The 17456-nt window shown below is 37.3% G+C and overlaps 3 protein-coding genes across 5 annotated transcripts; 1 reads left to right on the top strand and 2 right to left on the bottom strand.

Moving 5' to 3' along the window:
- Positions 1–32: 32 nt before the first annotated feature.
- LOC126586665 (probable indole-3-pyruvate monooxygenase YUCCA10) lies at positions 33–1589 on the bottom strand. The gene is made up of 4 exons (XM_050251589.1): positions 978–1589; positions 548–781; positions 301–423; positions 33–200 (listed from the first exon to the last, which is right to left on the bottom strand). The coding sequence occupies exons 1-4, from the start codon at positions 1587–1589 to the stop codon at positions 33–35; spliced, it is 1137 nt and encodes a 378-aa protein (XP_050107546.1).
- A 5794-nt stretch (positions 1590–7383) lies between these two features.
- LOC126584894 (probable indole-3-pyruvate monooxygenase YUCCA10) lies at positions 7384–9217 on the bottom strand. Its single transcript, XM_050249270.1, has 4 exons — positions 8606–9217; positions 8200–8433; positions 7951–8073; positions 7384–7662 (listed from the first exon to the last, which is right to left on the bottom strand). Exons 1-4 carry the CDS (start codon positions 9215–9217, stop codon positions 7489–7491), a joined length of 1143 nt encoding a protein of 380 aa, XP_050105227.1. The 3' UTR covers positions 7384–7488.
- A 3573-nt stretch (positions 9218–12790) lies between these two features.
- On the top strand, positions 12791–17258 carry LOC126587747 (protein MAIN-LIKE 2-like). Of its 3 annotated transcripts, none has more exons than XM_050252822.1 (8): positions 12791–13045; positions 13430–14212; positions 14311–14508; positions 14585–14924; positions 15547–15644; positions 15714–15881; positions 16153–16245; positions 16483–17258. In XM_050252822.1, the coding sequence occupies exons 2-8, from the start codon at positions 13553–13555 to the stop codon at positions 17122–17124; spliced, it is 2199 nt and encodes a 732-aa protein (XP_050108779.1). In that variant the 5' UTR covers positions 12791–13045; positions 13430–13552; the 3' UTR covers positions 17125–17258. The 3 variants fall into 3 exon arrangements, with proteins under 3 accessions (XP_050108779.1, XP_050108780.1, XP_050108778.1); XM_050252821.1 differs by having other exon boundaries at positions 12792–13045; positions 13515–14212; XM_050252823.1 differs by lacking the exon at positions 16153–16245 and having other exon boundaries at positions 13515–14212.
- The last annotated feature ends 198 nt before the right edge of the window (positions 17259–17456 follow it).

The following is a 17456-nucleotide window of genomic DNA, read 5'->3' as shown; positions in this document are numbered from 1 at the left end:
TATCAGGCTTGACAATCTGTTTTGTTGTAGTGCTAGTTCAAACACGAACTGATGTCATTTGCTATACATTGTGCATCATCCGCAATGCCAAATAATCCACGCCTTGAGAATCCAGCACTGTAAAGACCCTTTTCTGATTTCCAGTGATTCGGGAAACTTTTTCGTGGCATTCCATTGTCATCAAAGTAATCGTTGTCATCCTTTAAGAGAAAATAATAAACAGATCGATTAATTGGACTCTGTTTATCATAAAAAGTAATGCTATCTTGAAACATAAAAGAATATCAGACATACGCATACCTTAAACCAGTTTAGAACACTGCTACTGTAGCCGGTAGCAAAGATAATAGCGTCGTACCAGTTATAGTTTCCATTCGCAAATTTGATTAGGTTTCCGTCAATGCTTGTTATGGAAGGCAAGACCTGATGAGGAATCCGTTGAACGTTATGTTAACAACACAACACAAGGTCAATTGTGATAGAAAATTAATATTACTTGCAAGATAAAACATCAAACTATGAGTTATGCATTCAAAATTCTACGTACCTTTATTTCTGCTGTTTTGATCTTTTTAATGCACCCAACATCGATAGTGGCAGATCGACCCTTAGTTGCCTTGAGATAAAAAGGTCCCTCTTTTGGCCTTCGAATCCCGAACTTGGATAAATTTCCATACTTTAATTTTCCTAAGCGCACAACAACCTTGTCGACCATTTTAAGTGGTATGAATTTCAACAAAACCATTCCAAAATGTACGATTTCCTTGTTGAGAACATGTACCTGCGATTTTAAACAAGTATTAATTAATGTACATAAAAGTCCATTTAAACCTTAATTTCATTTTTTGTCCAATTGCAAACCATAATGAAGCCATTTTGGCTTGAATACACATTCATGGAGCAATTTTAACCAAAAAGAAAAAAGTGGCAGTTTTAATTGTCCTTGTGTGACAGAAAAAGGAAGAGAGAAGTTTTACCGGGCTACGGACAACAATGGAAGTATTAGCACCCGAATTTGATAAATCATAAGCAATTTCCATGCCTGAATTCCCAGAACCAACTACCAAAACATTTTTTCCACTATATTTCCTGCCGTTTTCGTACTTGCTCGAATGTACTGCCTCCCCTTTAAACCCGTCCAAGCCTTGGACGTGAGGAATGTAACCGACGCTATTTTCACCACTTGCAACCACAAGAAACTTCCCAAGATATATTTCTTGTTCACCCGAAAGTATGTTCTCGACCGTGACACGCCATTTCTCTACATTTGCATCGAAAAAAGCAGACTTCACACTCCGGTTGCACTTAGGGTTTATCTTGAATTGGGATACGTAATTATCCAAGTATTGAACAAACATATCCTTAGGGATGTATGTGGGTGCATTTGAAGGGAAGGGCATATAGGGAAGTTCGCAGAATTCTTTGGCCAAGTGTAGCTTCAAACGATCATATGACTTTTTCTTCCAAAGAGAAGCATAGCAATCTTCTCTTTCGAGTACTACATTTGGAATCTTAAGGTGATTAAGACATGCTGAGGTTGCTAAGCCTGCCGGACCGGCACCTACGATGACTACCTGCACTTCCTCCATTTCTATGTTGAATTTTGGTTAAGTGGTTTTCGCTAGTGGCTGAAAGACTTTAGTTTTTCTTTTGCCGAATTTGATTTTGCGAATAACATATTACACGCTAAGGTATTTAAACCCAATAGTCCAACACAGAGCGACCTTAAAATAATTGATTACAGGCAGGCCAAATTAACGAATATTGTTATTAATTTCCAACAAATTTATTGTATCAGTGGCAGCAGTGCGTATAACTAATTCCTGAGTTTGCAGCTGTGCGTATAACTAAATCCTGTGTTGTGTTTTGGGGCACTTGATGTGGAACCATGCGTTTCTGGGAGTGTTGTTAGACAGTATGTCTTTCGGTGCAGTTGTATATGTACGTAGTGATCACGCTGTCCAATGCATTCCGTTTCCCTTTAATTAGCAGAGAAATACGTACTAGGGATCTAAACCTGTTTTGGACACATTAGAAATGTATATCTCACACACACACACACACACATAATATTTTATATTACAAAAAACATAGAATATAAAACTACCGAGCATCTAAATTGATCAGTACTACTCGGCAGGTTTTAACACCGAATGCATGTATAGAAAAAACAAAATAATACAACAGAAGATTCAATAAAATTCCAAAACTGAAATCAAACCTCAAAGTTAACAAGATGTCGTTATCGATACTTTTAAAAAAGTTATGGTGCACTATGAACTTTGTATTAAAAAAAATACACTAATGAAGAGTCATCAGACATTTTGTTCTTCTATTGCTTCATCTTTGAATGACATACTTGGACCCATAAGATTGCTCCTCAAACAAAATGTTCGTTTCCATTAAAATTTTCGAATTTGAACCCAAAATTTTCCAAACCTAAATACTTCTGAAAAGTTGGAACCAACAAGAATGCATTTAGAAATTCTGCATTTTTTCGAAGTGTTCTGAACTTAATTGGATAACACATTATGAAACAAACCACTATTTATATGATTACTAACCAAAATTATGTGTGAAATCCCATTCCTGGATTTCATTGTTATAATCTACATATTTGTATTATGGAGATTTTTATTTTTCGGGAATTTATATTAATTTATTTGGATTTAGATTTTAATTAAACTAGTACGAAGAGTGAAGTTTGGAAACTAATTATTTAAAATCTGTAGATCGTTCGATGTCACAATTTATATTTTCAAATAGAACTCGATCTCACGAGCACATAGGTGCAAACCGTTCATGAAACGGAGCAATAACGAAGGAGTTATTAATGCTTAAAATTAAGGTTAATTCGGTAATTTTACCTTAATCAAGAAGGCTCCAGATTTTCTGGAGCACTAAGATTATGCCACGTGTGTGGCTGAGATATAAAGAAAATAAGAGAAAGGTAGGGATGGATGGACAGGATGGGAAGGAAAGGAGACAGGGCTGCCCAATGAAGAAATAAAGAAAGGAAGGAAATGAGAGAAAAAGGGGGGGGGGGGAACGGGTCTCTTGACCCGTGCAACCCAACCGGCGGTGCCATGGAAATCCAGTGGTCTCCCGGCCAATTTCCGGCAAGTTGAAGCCCCTTATGACTTGGAAATGATTTCTCATCATCCCCTCTACCTATTTTACCCCAAATTCCATACAAAATAGCCTTGAAATTGGGGAAATCGCACTGGTGAGTGTGCAGGTTCATAGAGGTCAATCCCCCAAATTTGAAACAAATTCCTTCAATTACCACTACCTATAGCATCCTATTGAGGCGTGGAACAAAGCCCAAACAACTATAGGGGCGGCGGAGCACCGGAGAAGCCGAATCGAAGTCACCCAATTTCTAGGGTTTCGGTGGGTTTGGATAGAATTGAGGTTTTTCCTGACTAAATTGGACTTGGCCACAGGTATAAAGTTTGTTCTACTCTTTGACATCTTCATTTCTGTAATTTTTGGTAATTTTTAAAAATAGTTGAATTTTCCGGCAAGTCGGGGCGGCCGACCGCCATCCGCGGCGGCACATGAGGCAGCACGTGGCCAGTGAGCCGATGATGTATTTCTAAGTTCAATCAGATGCCCTAATTTGATAATTGATATCCGTATGACATGGTTTGATTGTTTGAACCTATTTTCATTATAATACGCCACTTGATGAATATTTGAATTGACGATCCGACCGTTGGATCGCCACCAAACTTTAATGCGTTATAGGATGTAATATTTGAGGATAGTTGGAACTGGCGGATCAGGAATCCAATATACGGATCTTTCCAAATTAGATTTCTAAGTTAGTAAAATTAATTGTTAAACGCCACCTAATTCTAGCAATTGGCGGAGATCTGACCGTTGGATTGCAATGAGATTTTAGTCTATTGTTCTATGAGAATAATGAGGACCCTAAAAAGTTACAGATCCAAAATCCGATAGGCGGATCTTTTGGATCGAATTACGTGGAGTTGCGAACCCTACCGTTGACCGAGAGTTGACTTTTGATAAACATGTCCTGAAATGTTCTGGATACTAAAATTGGTACTACGGGAGACTAAGTGAAGTCTAGTGGACCCACATTGGTTAGAGAGTGATTTGAATATATGTGATACGGTTATTACCTTAATTTCTTATATTAATATCATTTGTGAATATGACTTGGTTTTATAAATGTAATTTCTTTTGAAATGTGATTTTTTTTTATATATTTAGCCATAGACCTATGTTTATTAAACATGATTTGGCTTGTGTATTGATGATTGTAATATATGTGTGTTTAATTATCTCTTTTTAGCAATGTGAATGATAAGTATGATAAATGCTATGACTATGTGATCTTAGAATCCTATTAGAAGTATTCTGTAGAATTTATATGATTGTGTGATGTATTAATTGGTGGCCATGAGAAGTTGATGATGTAGTGACTACGTTGTAACCCATAGTGGTTGAGTTATGGGTAGGTTGTGTGTTGAATTTCCTGCACCATGCGGCAATGGTACATGGATGGTCATGCTTGGTTAATACGCATTGGGGGACTATACTATATGTGGATCGTGCTTGGTTAATCCTCGTTGGGCAATCATTATGGCCATTTATACTTAGGGGTGATCATGCTTGGTTAATCCGCGTTGGGTGATCATTGCCTAACAGTTCTGTAAGTGTAACTCTGCTTGGTTAATCCACTTTAGGGGGTCACTACCTACCTGATTATCTTAACCCTGCTTGGTTAATCCGCATTAGGGGGTCACTAGTGGTCTTGCTTGGTTAATCCGCATTGGAGGACCATACTATATGTGGATCGCGCTTGGTTAATCCACGTTGGGCGATCCTTATAGCCATGTATGCTTAGGAGTGATCATGCTTGGTTATTTCGCATTGGGTGATCACTTTCTAACAGCTATAAGAGTGACTCTGCTTGGTTAATCCCCATTGGGGAGTCACTGCCTGCTTGGTTACTTTATCAGGGGTGGCTCTGCTTGGTTAATCCGCTTTGGGGGGCCACTTCATGTTTGGTTACTTATGTAGCCTTCGGCCAAACTGCGTCCCTCTAGCCTTAGTTTTTAATGTACATATGAACGACGGTTTTTTTTTTTCTTGGAATCTTGTGGTTTGAATTAGAAAAATCGTTGGATGTTTGGGTGACTCCTTCAGAGTTTTCAGCGACATGATTATGATTTCATAAAGCATGATTCTATATTTGATGTTTATAGATTGTGATCGATGGCCTGTTTTTACTGGATATCATATACTTGTATTATTGTCACTCACCTAAGCTTCGCAGCTTATCTGAGTGTCTGATTTGCCTAGTGTGCTATCTCCTTGACGTAGGCATGATTGTACATATGACAAGTCTTGGTAGATTACAAGAAGCAGCTTGGTATTTTAGTTCCGTTGAGTGGTCCGGAACCCGAGATTGTTGGATTCCGTTGAGTGGTCCGGAATCCTTGCTCTTTCTCATATCCATAGATTAGTCTAGAACCCTAGATTCGAGTGGATGGGAATTAACCCTAATAGACCCTGCGAATATAAACTAGAATTAACCCTCATAATCCAAGTAGGGAATTATACAGAGTTCCTTAGTTAAATTTGTGAAATGATAAGTTATCGTATTGATTGATTAACGTAAATAAATGCTAAGAGCATGCATTTTTTATTCATGAATTGATTAATTTACGAGATTGCGGAATGACTTTGGATATGAATGTTATTATTATGATTATTCTAGTTGATCAGTGTGGCTTGAGAAGAATATTGTGTTTCGTCCTTGGTTCTTGAACATATTGCATGGTATGCATTGTGATATATTGTTGAGACATAGCGATCTATGTGATAAATGTTCAAGTATAGTGAAATGATGAACTACAAATGGCTTGATCCCTATTTAGGGTACGTAGGCAGTCTAACGAGGATGTTAGATGCAGCCATAAAGTCTACGAAGAATTATTGCGCAATTGGATCTTAAGTTGTGTTTTGCCATTTCCCAGAGGCGGGTTATGCTAGAGATACATATATTTGGTGACGTCATGTGTCAATTCTGGTCGTCTGTCGGGATCGGGACGTGACATTATGTATTTTGTAATCACGTATTCCAAAGTATTTTATAATAATAGTAATTAATAATAATCCATGTCTTTGTAAGAACAAGCCATGGTCGTTGAATTTTCTATAATAATACGCCATGTCGGTAAGAATATCCATGACCTAGCCTGGACGAACTTGTTTAAGTTGGATTTCTACTAGGACTATGAGATGGATTAATTTTACAGTCTTTTACATGATTTAGGATTTCTTGGGATTTCTCTATATAAGGACTTTCATACGTACGTATACACGTACACGCATACACGTACACGCATAAAACAAGGTATACACTATACTCATTGTGAAGTTAACTATTCTGTAAGTCCTCGATCATCTTCTCATCGTACCATTGTGGATTGAATCATCGACACTGGTGAAACTTGATTCGCTTTTTGAGAAACCGGAAGGTTTTATAGGCAAAAAGAAAATGGCACCGGTATGGCCAGGGCTTGAGAACCCAAAAGATTTTGGCGGCTACAAGAAAAGATCATCTGTGTGGCCAGGGCTAGAGAAAACGAAAGATTTTGGAGGCGACAAGAAGATGACGTCGGTGTCACTAGGGAAAAATTAAAGAATTGGGAAGCCAAAGGAAACTGACCACAGTATGGCCTGGAATTGAGAAATCGAAAGATCTGGGAGGCAAAAAACCGGTATGGCCAGGACTAGAAAAACCTAAAGATTTGGGAGGCCAAGAGAAAATGGTTCCGGTGTGGCTAGGGGTTGGCCGATGCAAAGGGGAGTGAGATTGGCCAATATTTGGAAGTGCAGAGGTGACTTGTCACTTGATGGAGGCAATATGTTCTAGGCAATATTTGACAAGAATGAACTACTTAATCAGCTAATTCAAACATTAATTACTTTTTAATTTCTATATTTCCCTATTTCCCTGCAATCTACCAAATATTTATTGACTAGTTCTTTTTTTCTATTTTAATTTTCAGAAGTTTCAAAATGTAGGGTTCAATCACACAAACAGGCAAAACCCTAGCAAAAGATGGGCTCTTTTTCCTTGTCCCATGAAGGTTCCAAAATCTCAGAAAACGCTAATTACACTTCTTTGCAGCTTAATTAATTAGGAGCCATAAAGCATATATTGGGTGAATAGTATCATCACTGTCAAACTGTTTTCTAGCAGTGCAACTTTTTTATTTATTTGAGAAGAATGACATTTTAATTAGCATGGAAAGAAAACAGGGTCTCGGACCAAAACCTTATTCCGGGAAAACCGCATGGGTGAAAACCCCAAGCAAGAAAAAAGAGACTCTCATACCCAAGAAAACTAACAACCTCTAACATTAAACATTACATGGAAAGTCATAGCAAAAACAAAACTGATATCAAGACGTAACCCCCACAAAAGGGCTTCGTCTTGAACGCAACTCAGGAGGTCAAACACGAACTGATGTCTTCTGCTATACTTCGTGCGTCATATGCAATGCCAAATAACCCACGTCTTGAGAACCCAGCACTGTAAAGACCCCTTTTTTCCGATTTCCAGTGATTCGGGAAACTTTTTTGTGGCATTCCATTCTCGTTGAAGTAATGGTTGTCATCCTTCACGAGAAAACAATAAACATATATCAAAATGGGACTCTATTTATCATAAAGAGTATAATGTTATTCATACACACAAAACTAACTTATTCCGTAATCCACAAATCATGATAGTACAAAACTCTAGCTAGGTACATAATAAAAAATAGTGGACCCAATAAACAAGGAGTAAACATCAAATCTCAATCTCACACTTTTTTTTTAATGAATGAACAATCTATAGCAAGGATACAAATCCATCTATCCTTTTCTCGGGTACATATACGAAGAACATTAGATATAACATACCTGGAGCCAGTTTAGAACGCTGCTTTTGTAGCCTGTAGCAAATATAATAGCATTGTACGAATCAACGTTGCCGTTCTGAAATCTGATCAGGTCTCCGTCTATGCTTGTTATGGATGGCAAGACCTGATGACGATTTCAATAATAGTTACGTCAACAACATAAGACAAGGTTAATCTCTTGTATTACATGGAAAATAAATATTGCAAAATAAAAAATGAAGAAAAAAAAGAATCGTTCAAAATTGTATACCTTTATCTCTCCAGTTTTAATCTTGTTAATGGACCCAACATCGATAGTGGGGGCACGACCCTTAGCTGCCTTGAGAAAAAAAGGTCCCTCTTTTGGCTTTCGAATCCCATACTTCGTTAAATCTCCATATTTTAGTTTTCCTAAGAGCACAACAGCCTTGTCAACTATGTTAAGTGGGAGGAATTTTAACGAAACCATTCCGAAATGTACGATTTCCTTGTTGAGAACATGTACCTACGATTTTTAAACAAGTCATAAATATTAATGTACTTAAAGGTAAGAAAATCAAATACAAACTATATAATTATTCTCAAAAGTTTTATTAAAAAGAAAAAAGAAAGAAAAGCAAAAAAGAGAAAATTTAAGTTGTCCTTGTGTGGGAGAAAAAGGAAGAGAGAAGTTTTACCGGGCTACGGATAACAATGGACGTATTAGCACCCGAATTTGATAAATCATATGCAATTTCCATGCCAGAATTCCCAGAACCAACGACTAAAACATTTTTTCCACCATATTTCTTGCCGTTTTCGTAGTTGCTTGAATGAATGGCCTCCCCTTTGAACTCATCCAAGCCATGCACTTCAGGAACATAACCTATGCTATTTTCACCACTTGCAACCACAAGAAACTTCCCAAGGTACTCTTCTTGTGCACCCAAAAGCGTGTTCTCGGCCGTGACACGCCATTTGTTTATGTCTACTTCATAAAGAGCAGACTTCACGTTTTGGTTGCACTTAGGGTTTATTCCGAGTTGGGATACATTAGTTTCCAAGTATTGAACAAACATATCCTTGGGGATGTATGTGGGTGCATTTGAAGGGAAAGTCATATAGGGAAGTTCGCAGAATTCTTTGGCCAAGTGTAGCTTCAAACGATCATATGACCTTTTCTTCCAAAGAGAAGCATAGCAATCTTCTCTTTCGAGTACTACATTTGAAATCTTAAGGTGATTAAGACATGCTGAGGTTGCTAAGCCGGCCGGACCGGCACCTACGATGATCACTTGTACTTCCTCCATAAAATGACTGGTTAAGTGTTTTTTTCAACTGGGTGAAAGTTTTTTCGTTTTCTTTTTCTTTTTCTGAATTTGATTCTGCGTACAACATGTTACACGCTTAAGTATTTATACTGTTATACTTTATATCCGGTCGGATCAAAACTCACCAAATCTTCTATGTCAATTTTCGCTTATAAGTTACTCGATATCGCAAATGCTAGATTATTATTTCCCATTATAGTTCGAGCAAAAGAAAAAAAGGAAAACTAATGAAAATGGTTTGAAAACTTTGAGTTTTAACGATAAGGATAAAGTAAAGGGTAAAGTAAATAGTACCAGAATTGACCTTTTAGTATAAAAATGTGGTTTTTCATTAAAGTGAACAGTACTAGAAGTTTTTCGTTAAAATTCCAAAAAAAATGAAAACTTCCTATTATAGGTCTAGAGTAGAAAAGCTTTCCGACAAAAAGGTGAATATTTACAGAAATTTTGTGAAAAATTGGGATGTGATAGTACAGAGTTCATTGCCTTAAGAGAAGAGGGCATACAGTTCTTTCCTTCTTTGTGACGAACAATTGTGTTTCCCAAAAGTAAAAACCGAAACATAGTAAAACTATCACCTTCTCCTAATATCCCTTTAAAGTAAAGCTTTCTTTTATTTTGTTTTTTAATTTTGTACAAAAGAAGATCAAAGCTTTTGGTTTTGGGTTGTGAAGAGCCAAGTTTAACTCAATCCTGAGAAAAGAGCAAACAAGTCTTCCCTCTAATTTGATTTTCCCTTCAGAAATAGTAAAGAAAGAGACAGAGAGCAACTTGAATGAAAAACCAGACGTTAATGAAATGTTTGACGTCTCACTTAAATAAAAATATAAAATTGGCCAAATCAAAATTGTTTCCGATTAGGCTCTCATTCCAGTTGTCTTGTGAAAAGCCAAATCAGTTTGTTTTACCATATAGAGAATTAAAGAAGGCTTAATACAATAGCGTTTTGCTATATGGACAGATTTATAGGTTGATTTTTTTTTTTTTTTGAACAAACGATATTATCACTAAGGGAGAGAGGGTGGGCTAGTCTCCCAATATGCTAGCAATAATGTGGTTCAAACTCGCATTTGGCTAGAATCAAACATAAAACCTCTTACTTCCAAATAAAGAGGAATATCATTAAACCATAGTACTAAGTGGCTTATAGGTTGACTTTTAAAGACCAAGAAAATATCGATTCAGTATAAACCTTTGCCGGGTAAGAGATGAATGAGACCTTACGAGGGCTCTTTCCCACTTAATAGATTCACTCCTTCGTTACGGTAGTTGAGGGGTCAACAAATATTTAGAGTAATGATACACTTACCGCATTTTTATACCACATTTTATACAATTTTTTATTTTTTGAACAAACACATTTTATACTATTCTCTCCAATAAAAATAGTGTCATCAACACATGTAGATTCCATTTAGGAAAATGTGGTAAGACTAATTTTTATAAACTGACATACAGAGAAGGATTTACGGGATGGAATTTGATTGAGCAACATTGGTGGCTTGATTTGTGATATTCTTGTCATCCCCATCAAACGAAATGGAACAAAATGAAGATTGAGTTTGGACTTGAGCAAGGAAAAGCGATCACGCGAGAGACCCTTAGTGAAAACATCTGCAATTTAATTTTGTGAGGAAGCATAGCACGTGAGTAAAGCACCTTGAGCGAGAAGTTCTCAAACAAAGTGATAGTCAATTTCAATGCGACGGGTGCGAGTATGAAAAACGGGATTAGCAGTCATCTTTAAGACGGAGACATTATCCACAAAAATGCAGGGTGGGATGCGGAGTGGAGTCCTAAATTCTGGAAAGAGATAGCAAAGCCATTGAATATCAGTGGCGCTAGTCGCAAGGGCACGATATTCAGCTTCAAAACTAGAACGAGAGACAATAGATTACTTTTTAGCGGTCCAAGTGAGAATATTGGGACCAAGAAGATTCGTCAACAATTTTTGAAAATGACTTTATCATAAATGATCACTGAAATTGACCTATCCAATTTAGATAGTCCATGAAATTGAAAATCGATCAATGTAGAGCTGATGTGCTTTTAAAATGGCTTGAAACGCTTTTGGTGAAAATATTTTTAGAACCAATCTTTGGTAAAGATGCAAGTAAATCCTGAAAAAAGTACTTAAAGTGCTTCATGGAAGAAGCACATGACTGGTAATTCTTACAGAAAACACCTCAAGTGTTTTGGAACCAGAAACATTTTCTCTAAAAACGTTTTCAGTCATTTTAAAAGCACATCCAAACGAACCCGTAATCTCTGAAAATAAATGTCACAAATTAATATGATCATTCCGTCATAATTATGTCAAAAATTCTGTTATGTGCTGATGTGACACGTAACTAGATCCTACAAATCTAATTAAATATTATCATGTCAATTAAAATATTTAAATAATAGAAAACAATTTTATTTTTATATAATTAAAACTGACTGAACCTTGAGGGTGCGTTTGTTGCACCGGACTGTCTCGGACTGGACTAGCTTCAAGGATTAAGCTGGACTGACTTAGTGAAGCGTTTGGTGCAGTGTCGGACTAAGAAGCAGGATTATAATATTATATTATTTAATCTATATTTATTAATATTTTATTTTTAATTTAATATATCAATTATATTTTTTCATTACTATATCTTCTTCCCTATTTTCTAGAACCATCTCTCTTCATCATTTTTTCTCTCCGCCTCTCCCTCCCCATTCCCCTTTTCTCCCATTTTTGTTCCTGCTTTTTTTATTGCAAATCCTCTACCTCTTCACTTCATCTTCTTCGCCTCCTCTGCACTTCACCTCTTCCTCCTGCCTCTTCACTTCCTCTTACAAAATCACTTGCAAATCTTAAAATCAAAACATAGAGCAAGAAAGAGATTGAAGGAGGTGGGCTACATGTGTGATTGGCTCAAAGGTGGAGGATAAGGGTTGGATCTGGTTTGGTTTTTCGGGTGTATGTGTGATTGAAACAACCATGATCATCCCACTGCATTTTTTTTTTTTTGGATTTCCTGGGTTTCTAAGTTTTCTAAGTTTGAATTTTGGGATTTTCTGGGTTATCTGGGTTCGAATTTTTCTGGGTGCATGTGTGATTGAAACAACCATGATCATCCTGCTGCAAATTTTTTGTATTTTTTTTTTTAATTTTGTGAGATCTGGATTTGAAAAGGGTTGTGGGACACGAGATAGAAGCAGATGGGAGGAACGAAACAAGGAGGGGTGAAGCGAGCAGATTTGGCTTAGCAGTCCGGCCAATTTCGGGGGGCCTCGCGAAGACCCTTCAACGAAGCTTTTAGTCCAACTTAGTTTAGGCGAGTCCCATTAAACGTAGTCCCGGCGTGAAACAAACACAGGACTACAGTTTAGTCTAGTCCAGTCCTCTCTAATCCGATCAAACAAACGCCCCTGAGAGTGCAATCAATATTTCAAAGTTAAACTTTCTATGGACTCTTCTTCATCTTAATTTTTGACACAAAATTTCATAATATTAACTCAAATATTACGCCAAAAACAATATAAAATGACAAAGAGCCATAAAGAGTCTCACTCTCTAAAGAGTCTTTTAACATTTCTCTTTTTAAAATGGTGGGATACCCTGATTGTGCTAGAAGAGTCTCTTCCTTCTTTGCAATTGAGCGCGCCTTGCCAAGGAGAATGAAGCACTTATTTTTCTGCCTTCTCATGACATGATCACAATACTAAACACAGTGACATCTCATTTTCCTTCCGTCCCATACCCATCCACTCTTTTAGGCAAAGAGAAAAGACTGAAGCTTTTTGGCTGCGGTTCACTTGTGAGAAAAATAGCAGGTTTTGGCTCTCAAATCCTTTCACAAAATCTGGGTCGTTTGTAAAAGTCTATTCAAGCATGCTTGATTTTTGTAATTTCTTGGATATGAGTATGACTTTGGGTTTGCAAAAATATGGCTGCATGCATCTCCTGATCTGGGTTCTCATTATTTAAGTGATTGTGTGCCTTCCTTTTGTTGTTCTGCATTGCTTCTCTCTCCCATGCAAATGTATGCATCTCAGTGTTGAACTGATTTGGGTTTGATAAATTGCAAATGTATGATCTGGGTTCTCATTGTCCCACTGATAAGATTTTGTTTAGGGTTTGTAAAAAATATGAATTTCGTTGTCAAATGATTTGGGTTTGTATATGTGGTACTAATTTGGATTTTTCTCTATGAAAAGTACCTACTCGAGCAATTTTGCACTTCTTCTGTTGTAAATTAGGCTCCTTAGGTGCCTTTTCCACTACATGTTTTTTTTTTTCCAGATTAGCCTAATCAGCCCGGTAATTCTCTAACGCAACGGATGGATGTTCACGAAGCACTGGACCACTTGAATAAATTGGGGGAATGGAAGCTTGATGGAAGAGTTAAGGAGAGGATTAAAGACACTGGTTTTGATGGGTTACTTAAGCTCACTACTTTTCCAATGAACCATGATTTACCCCTATTATCTGTACTTGTAGAATCTTATGATGTTAGAGAGAGATGTTTCATTTTTAATAGCCATAAACTTTTTTTTGGTTTGGAAGATGTATTGTATATCACAGGGCTGCCTGTAGATGGTAATCCTGTCACCGGTATTGATTCAAGAGGTGACGAGCTTTGTATGAAATACTTGGGTTGCAATGGTATTGACCCAAGGAGTGCTGGTATCACTAGTTTAGAATGGCTGAGGGAGAGTTTTGAGGTAGTTCCTGGGACTATTGATAAAGATAGTCCCGACATTGAACCTTATGTTCGAGCTTTTCTACTATATCTTATAGGCTCTGTGGTTTTTCCTGATTACTCTCGGAAGTATGTCCATGTTATTTATCTTTCTCTTATGGAAAATCTTCAAACCATAAAGGACTATGCATGGGGTGCTGCTTTGCTAGCTCATCTTCATTTTTCACTGGAGAACTTTAAGCTACTTTATTCGCCTCGGCGAAAAAACATATTAATGGGACACACCTTTTCCCTAGTGGTAAGAAATAATTTGTTTGTAAGTGTTAATCCATTGTTGAATTTTTCATGTTCTGGATCTTATTAACAAGTTTATGATTTCCTGATTTTCTTTTGCAGGTTTTTGCAATGGAGCGTATTCCTAAGCTGGTGCAGAGATTTTTGTCCAATGGAGTCAATCGGGTGGATGATTATCTTCCAACAAGTTTTCCTTTGTTAGCAGGATGGACCAAACTACTATGCGACCCCTCCAGTACTCATGAAGAAACCACTAGACAGGAATATCTTCAAATGCTGGATGAGCTAATAGAGGATGATGTAAGTGTTTTTGCATTTGGCTTTTGTAAGTTGGTCCTTTCTTTTTACCTTCTATTATCTTTTTGTTTTCTTGTAGATTGTTTGGCAGCCATACAAAAGGCTTCCCTGTAATTTTCTTCCTGAGTATTGTGCCGGGCAGGAGAAAATGGGCATGTCTAGAACAATCCTCCTTTGCTATGAGAAGGCTGTGTATCATCGGCCCGATTTCAGTCCAAAGCAATTTGGCATTCAGAAAGTGAATACCAGCATGTTGCGCCCCCTAGTTGAGTTGGAATTATGTCCTAAGAGGGGTCGCAAAGGAATAAATTGGGGAACGTATAAAAATTATGGATGTTACAAGGAGGAGTGGGAAAATAGGGCCAGCTGCATCATAACAGAATCTGTTGAAGAGGATTCCGACTCCCCTCCTATTGAAGGTGATTATCTACTGATTGAGTGCTAATTGTGATTCAATTACAGTTTTTTGTTTCTTTTTGTTTTTGTGGAAAAATTGCACACATCGTCATCAAATTCTTATAATATCAAATCCGTTTTCTTGTACACATGACATGAATATCCCAATATCTTGTACACATTTGTGTGCCCTTGTCTACGTAATAGTTTTTTTGTTGTATAACTTGTTGTGTGCTTAATTGTGTGTCAGTTATGCGTTTAGCTATGAATTACAGTTGATTGATCCTCTGTTATCTTCACCACTTGAAAAAATGTTGCTAAGGATGCTATTGACACCATCATTTAATAAAGCTAATTGCATAAGATTCTTAAGATGGTGCAATCTCAATCTTATATTTGTTTGAAAAATAAAGCCAAATCGTCTCTGTAGTTTTAAAATCTGTTATACTTTCAAGGGCTGAGGTTTTCTTTTATTTTATATGTTTTTGTTGTCTTTTCATGATTGCATTCGTGATTGATAGAACATTTTTAAGTAGAAAAAAATATGCTCGAGATGACATCCATTTACTGTCAATACTCAGACCCAAACAATAAGCAAACTTGAATCCTAAGCACTCTAACATACTAACCCAAACTTGCATGCAGTGCTTACTACTTCATCTTCTCCGGCCCCTGATGACCCTAATCCACTGTCTGCTAAGAGGAAGAGCGTTGACCATGTTGGCAACAGACTCAAGGTTAAGGTAAGAATTTCTTTCAAGCTACATACTTTGTCACCATATCAACTACTAACATTCATTTCATTGTTCCAGACACCGAAGACCTCAGGCCCCCTTGTAGATGCTTATGGGTCCACTAACTCCTTGGAATTAGGGAATCCTCTGCACACAGACTTATATTTTGGACTTACTGATGCCGCTCCTATGGATGCGACTCCGCCTCCGTCAATCGGGGTATTCTCAGTGACATCTGATCAGGAGGTAATTGCATTCCCTGTTTCTTTTCCTGTAGGATTGATATCATATTTTCTTGTCATCATATGAAATGTTAATTTTTTCTGAAGTATTGTTGACGACCTACTTATTAATCCAAATCGTGATGCCACCTATCCTTCCACTTGCCTAGTTGTTTCAACAACTTATCCTTCCACCTATCTTCTATTGAAGGAAATAAAAGCTTTTCTTCAAATTCCAGCATTGCTTAATTGTTTTTGTGTGTTACTCTCCCTTAGTCTGATGCCTTAATTTTCAGGATCCTGCAACCATTCATCCCTCAAATGCAATTTCAAGCTTGCTGACTAACCTTAATGATGCAGGCTTATTTCCTCCAGCCGGATCACCCAAGGTTGACTTCTTTTTTTTTTTTTTTTTTTTTGAAAGAACAAACGATATTATAGGCTAGCAATAATGTGGTTCAAATTCGCCTTTGGCGAGAATCGAACCTAAGACCTCTCACTTACAAGTTAAAAGGAATACCACTAGACCGTAGTACTAAGTGGCCACCCAAGGTTAACTTTAGTGTTTCTTATCTTTTGTTTTTGGTTGCCTTTATTCATCAACTGACTTTGCTGTATCCAACTAGTTGTTGGATGAGTTGAATTCTTTACAGGATGATGTTAATGACCTTCTTCAGGCATCTGTTATCCATCCTTCTGATGTTCGTCCCACAGCTATGCCAGCGGCTGTGGAGTCTGCGAAGGAGACTATCCGAGGAATCCTATGTCAAGGTTTTGATGCTTTAGCAAACTCTGAAACGCAAGAAGCTTTTCTTGCTTCTTCAGAGGTTCTATTGTCATCCGGTGTCTTCCCATCTGATGATTTGAAGACTAGGTTGACAGCCTTTAGGAATGAGCTCCCGCACAATGCTACTGCCTTTCTACAAGCACATGCAGATGTTGATACAGCTACAGAGTTTTCTTCTTTACAGGAATTCTTGGTCTCGCAAGCTGTTAAACTTCCTGCCCTGCAAGAACGCTTACACGTGGCTTCTGAGAAGATAGCACATCTTCGAGCAATATTAGATGCTGCCCTTGAGAAGCAAACGAAGATGGATGAGGTTCTCGCAGCCTTTGTTGAGAAGACTGAAACTGCCAAGCAGAAATTGGCCTCCATGCATCCTCAGGCAGCTGAAATCGTGTCAAAGAAGCGGGCATCCGAGAAGTTGATGGAGCAATTCAAATCCTCTTGGGTTGACCTTAGAACTAGTTTGTTCAAATTTTTGTGAAAACACAAACTGAACATTGAAGTGGCAGATCCTTTTCAGTATATGTGGTAGTAACTTTTGTGTTTTATCAAAACCTTTAAGTAGTTTCGGACACCGTTTACTTAGTTTTTCATCAAAAGGAGTTTAGTATGACCTTTCTGAAGTGTGATTCCTTTTATTCAAAAAATTAATTAACACTAATGTAGCTTCCGTCGCGGGCACTATGATCTGCTAGTACTACGGTTTAATAATTATCAATGCTAGAGAGACAATTTATAGACAATATTTGCAAACTAAATGATGTGTCACTAATAGAAATTAGTACTTTTATCAACACTTAAGTTATAATTCAA

The sequence above is a fragment of the Malus sylvestris genome, chromosome 10, assembly GCF_916048215.2.
Source record: "Malus sylvestris chromosome 10, drMalSylv7.2, whole genome shotgun sequence".
Taxonomy (NCBI): domain Eukaryota; kingdom Viridiplantae; phylum Streptophyta; class Magnoliopsida; order Rosales; family Rosaceae; genus Malus; species Malus sylvestris.
This window is presented reverse-complemented; position numbering and strand designations above follow the sequence as displayed.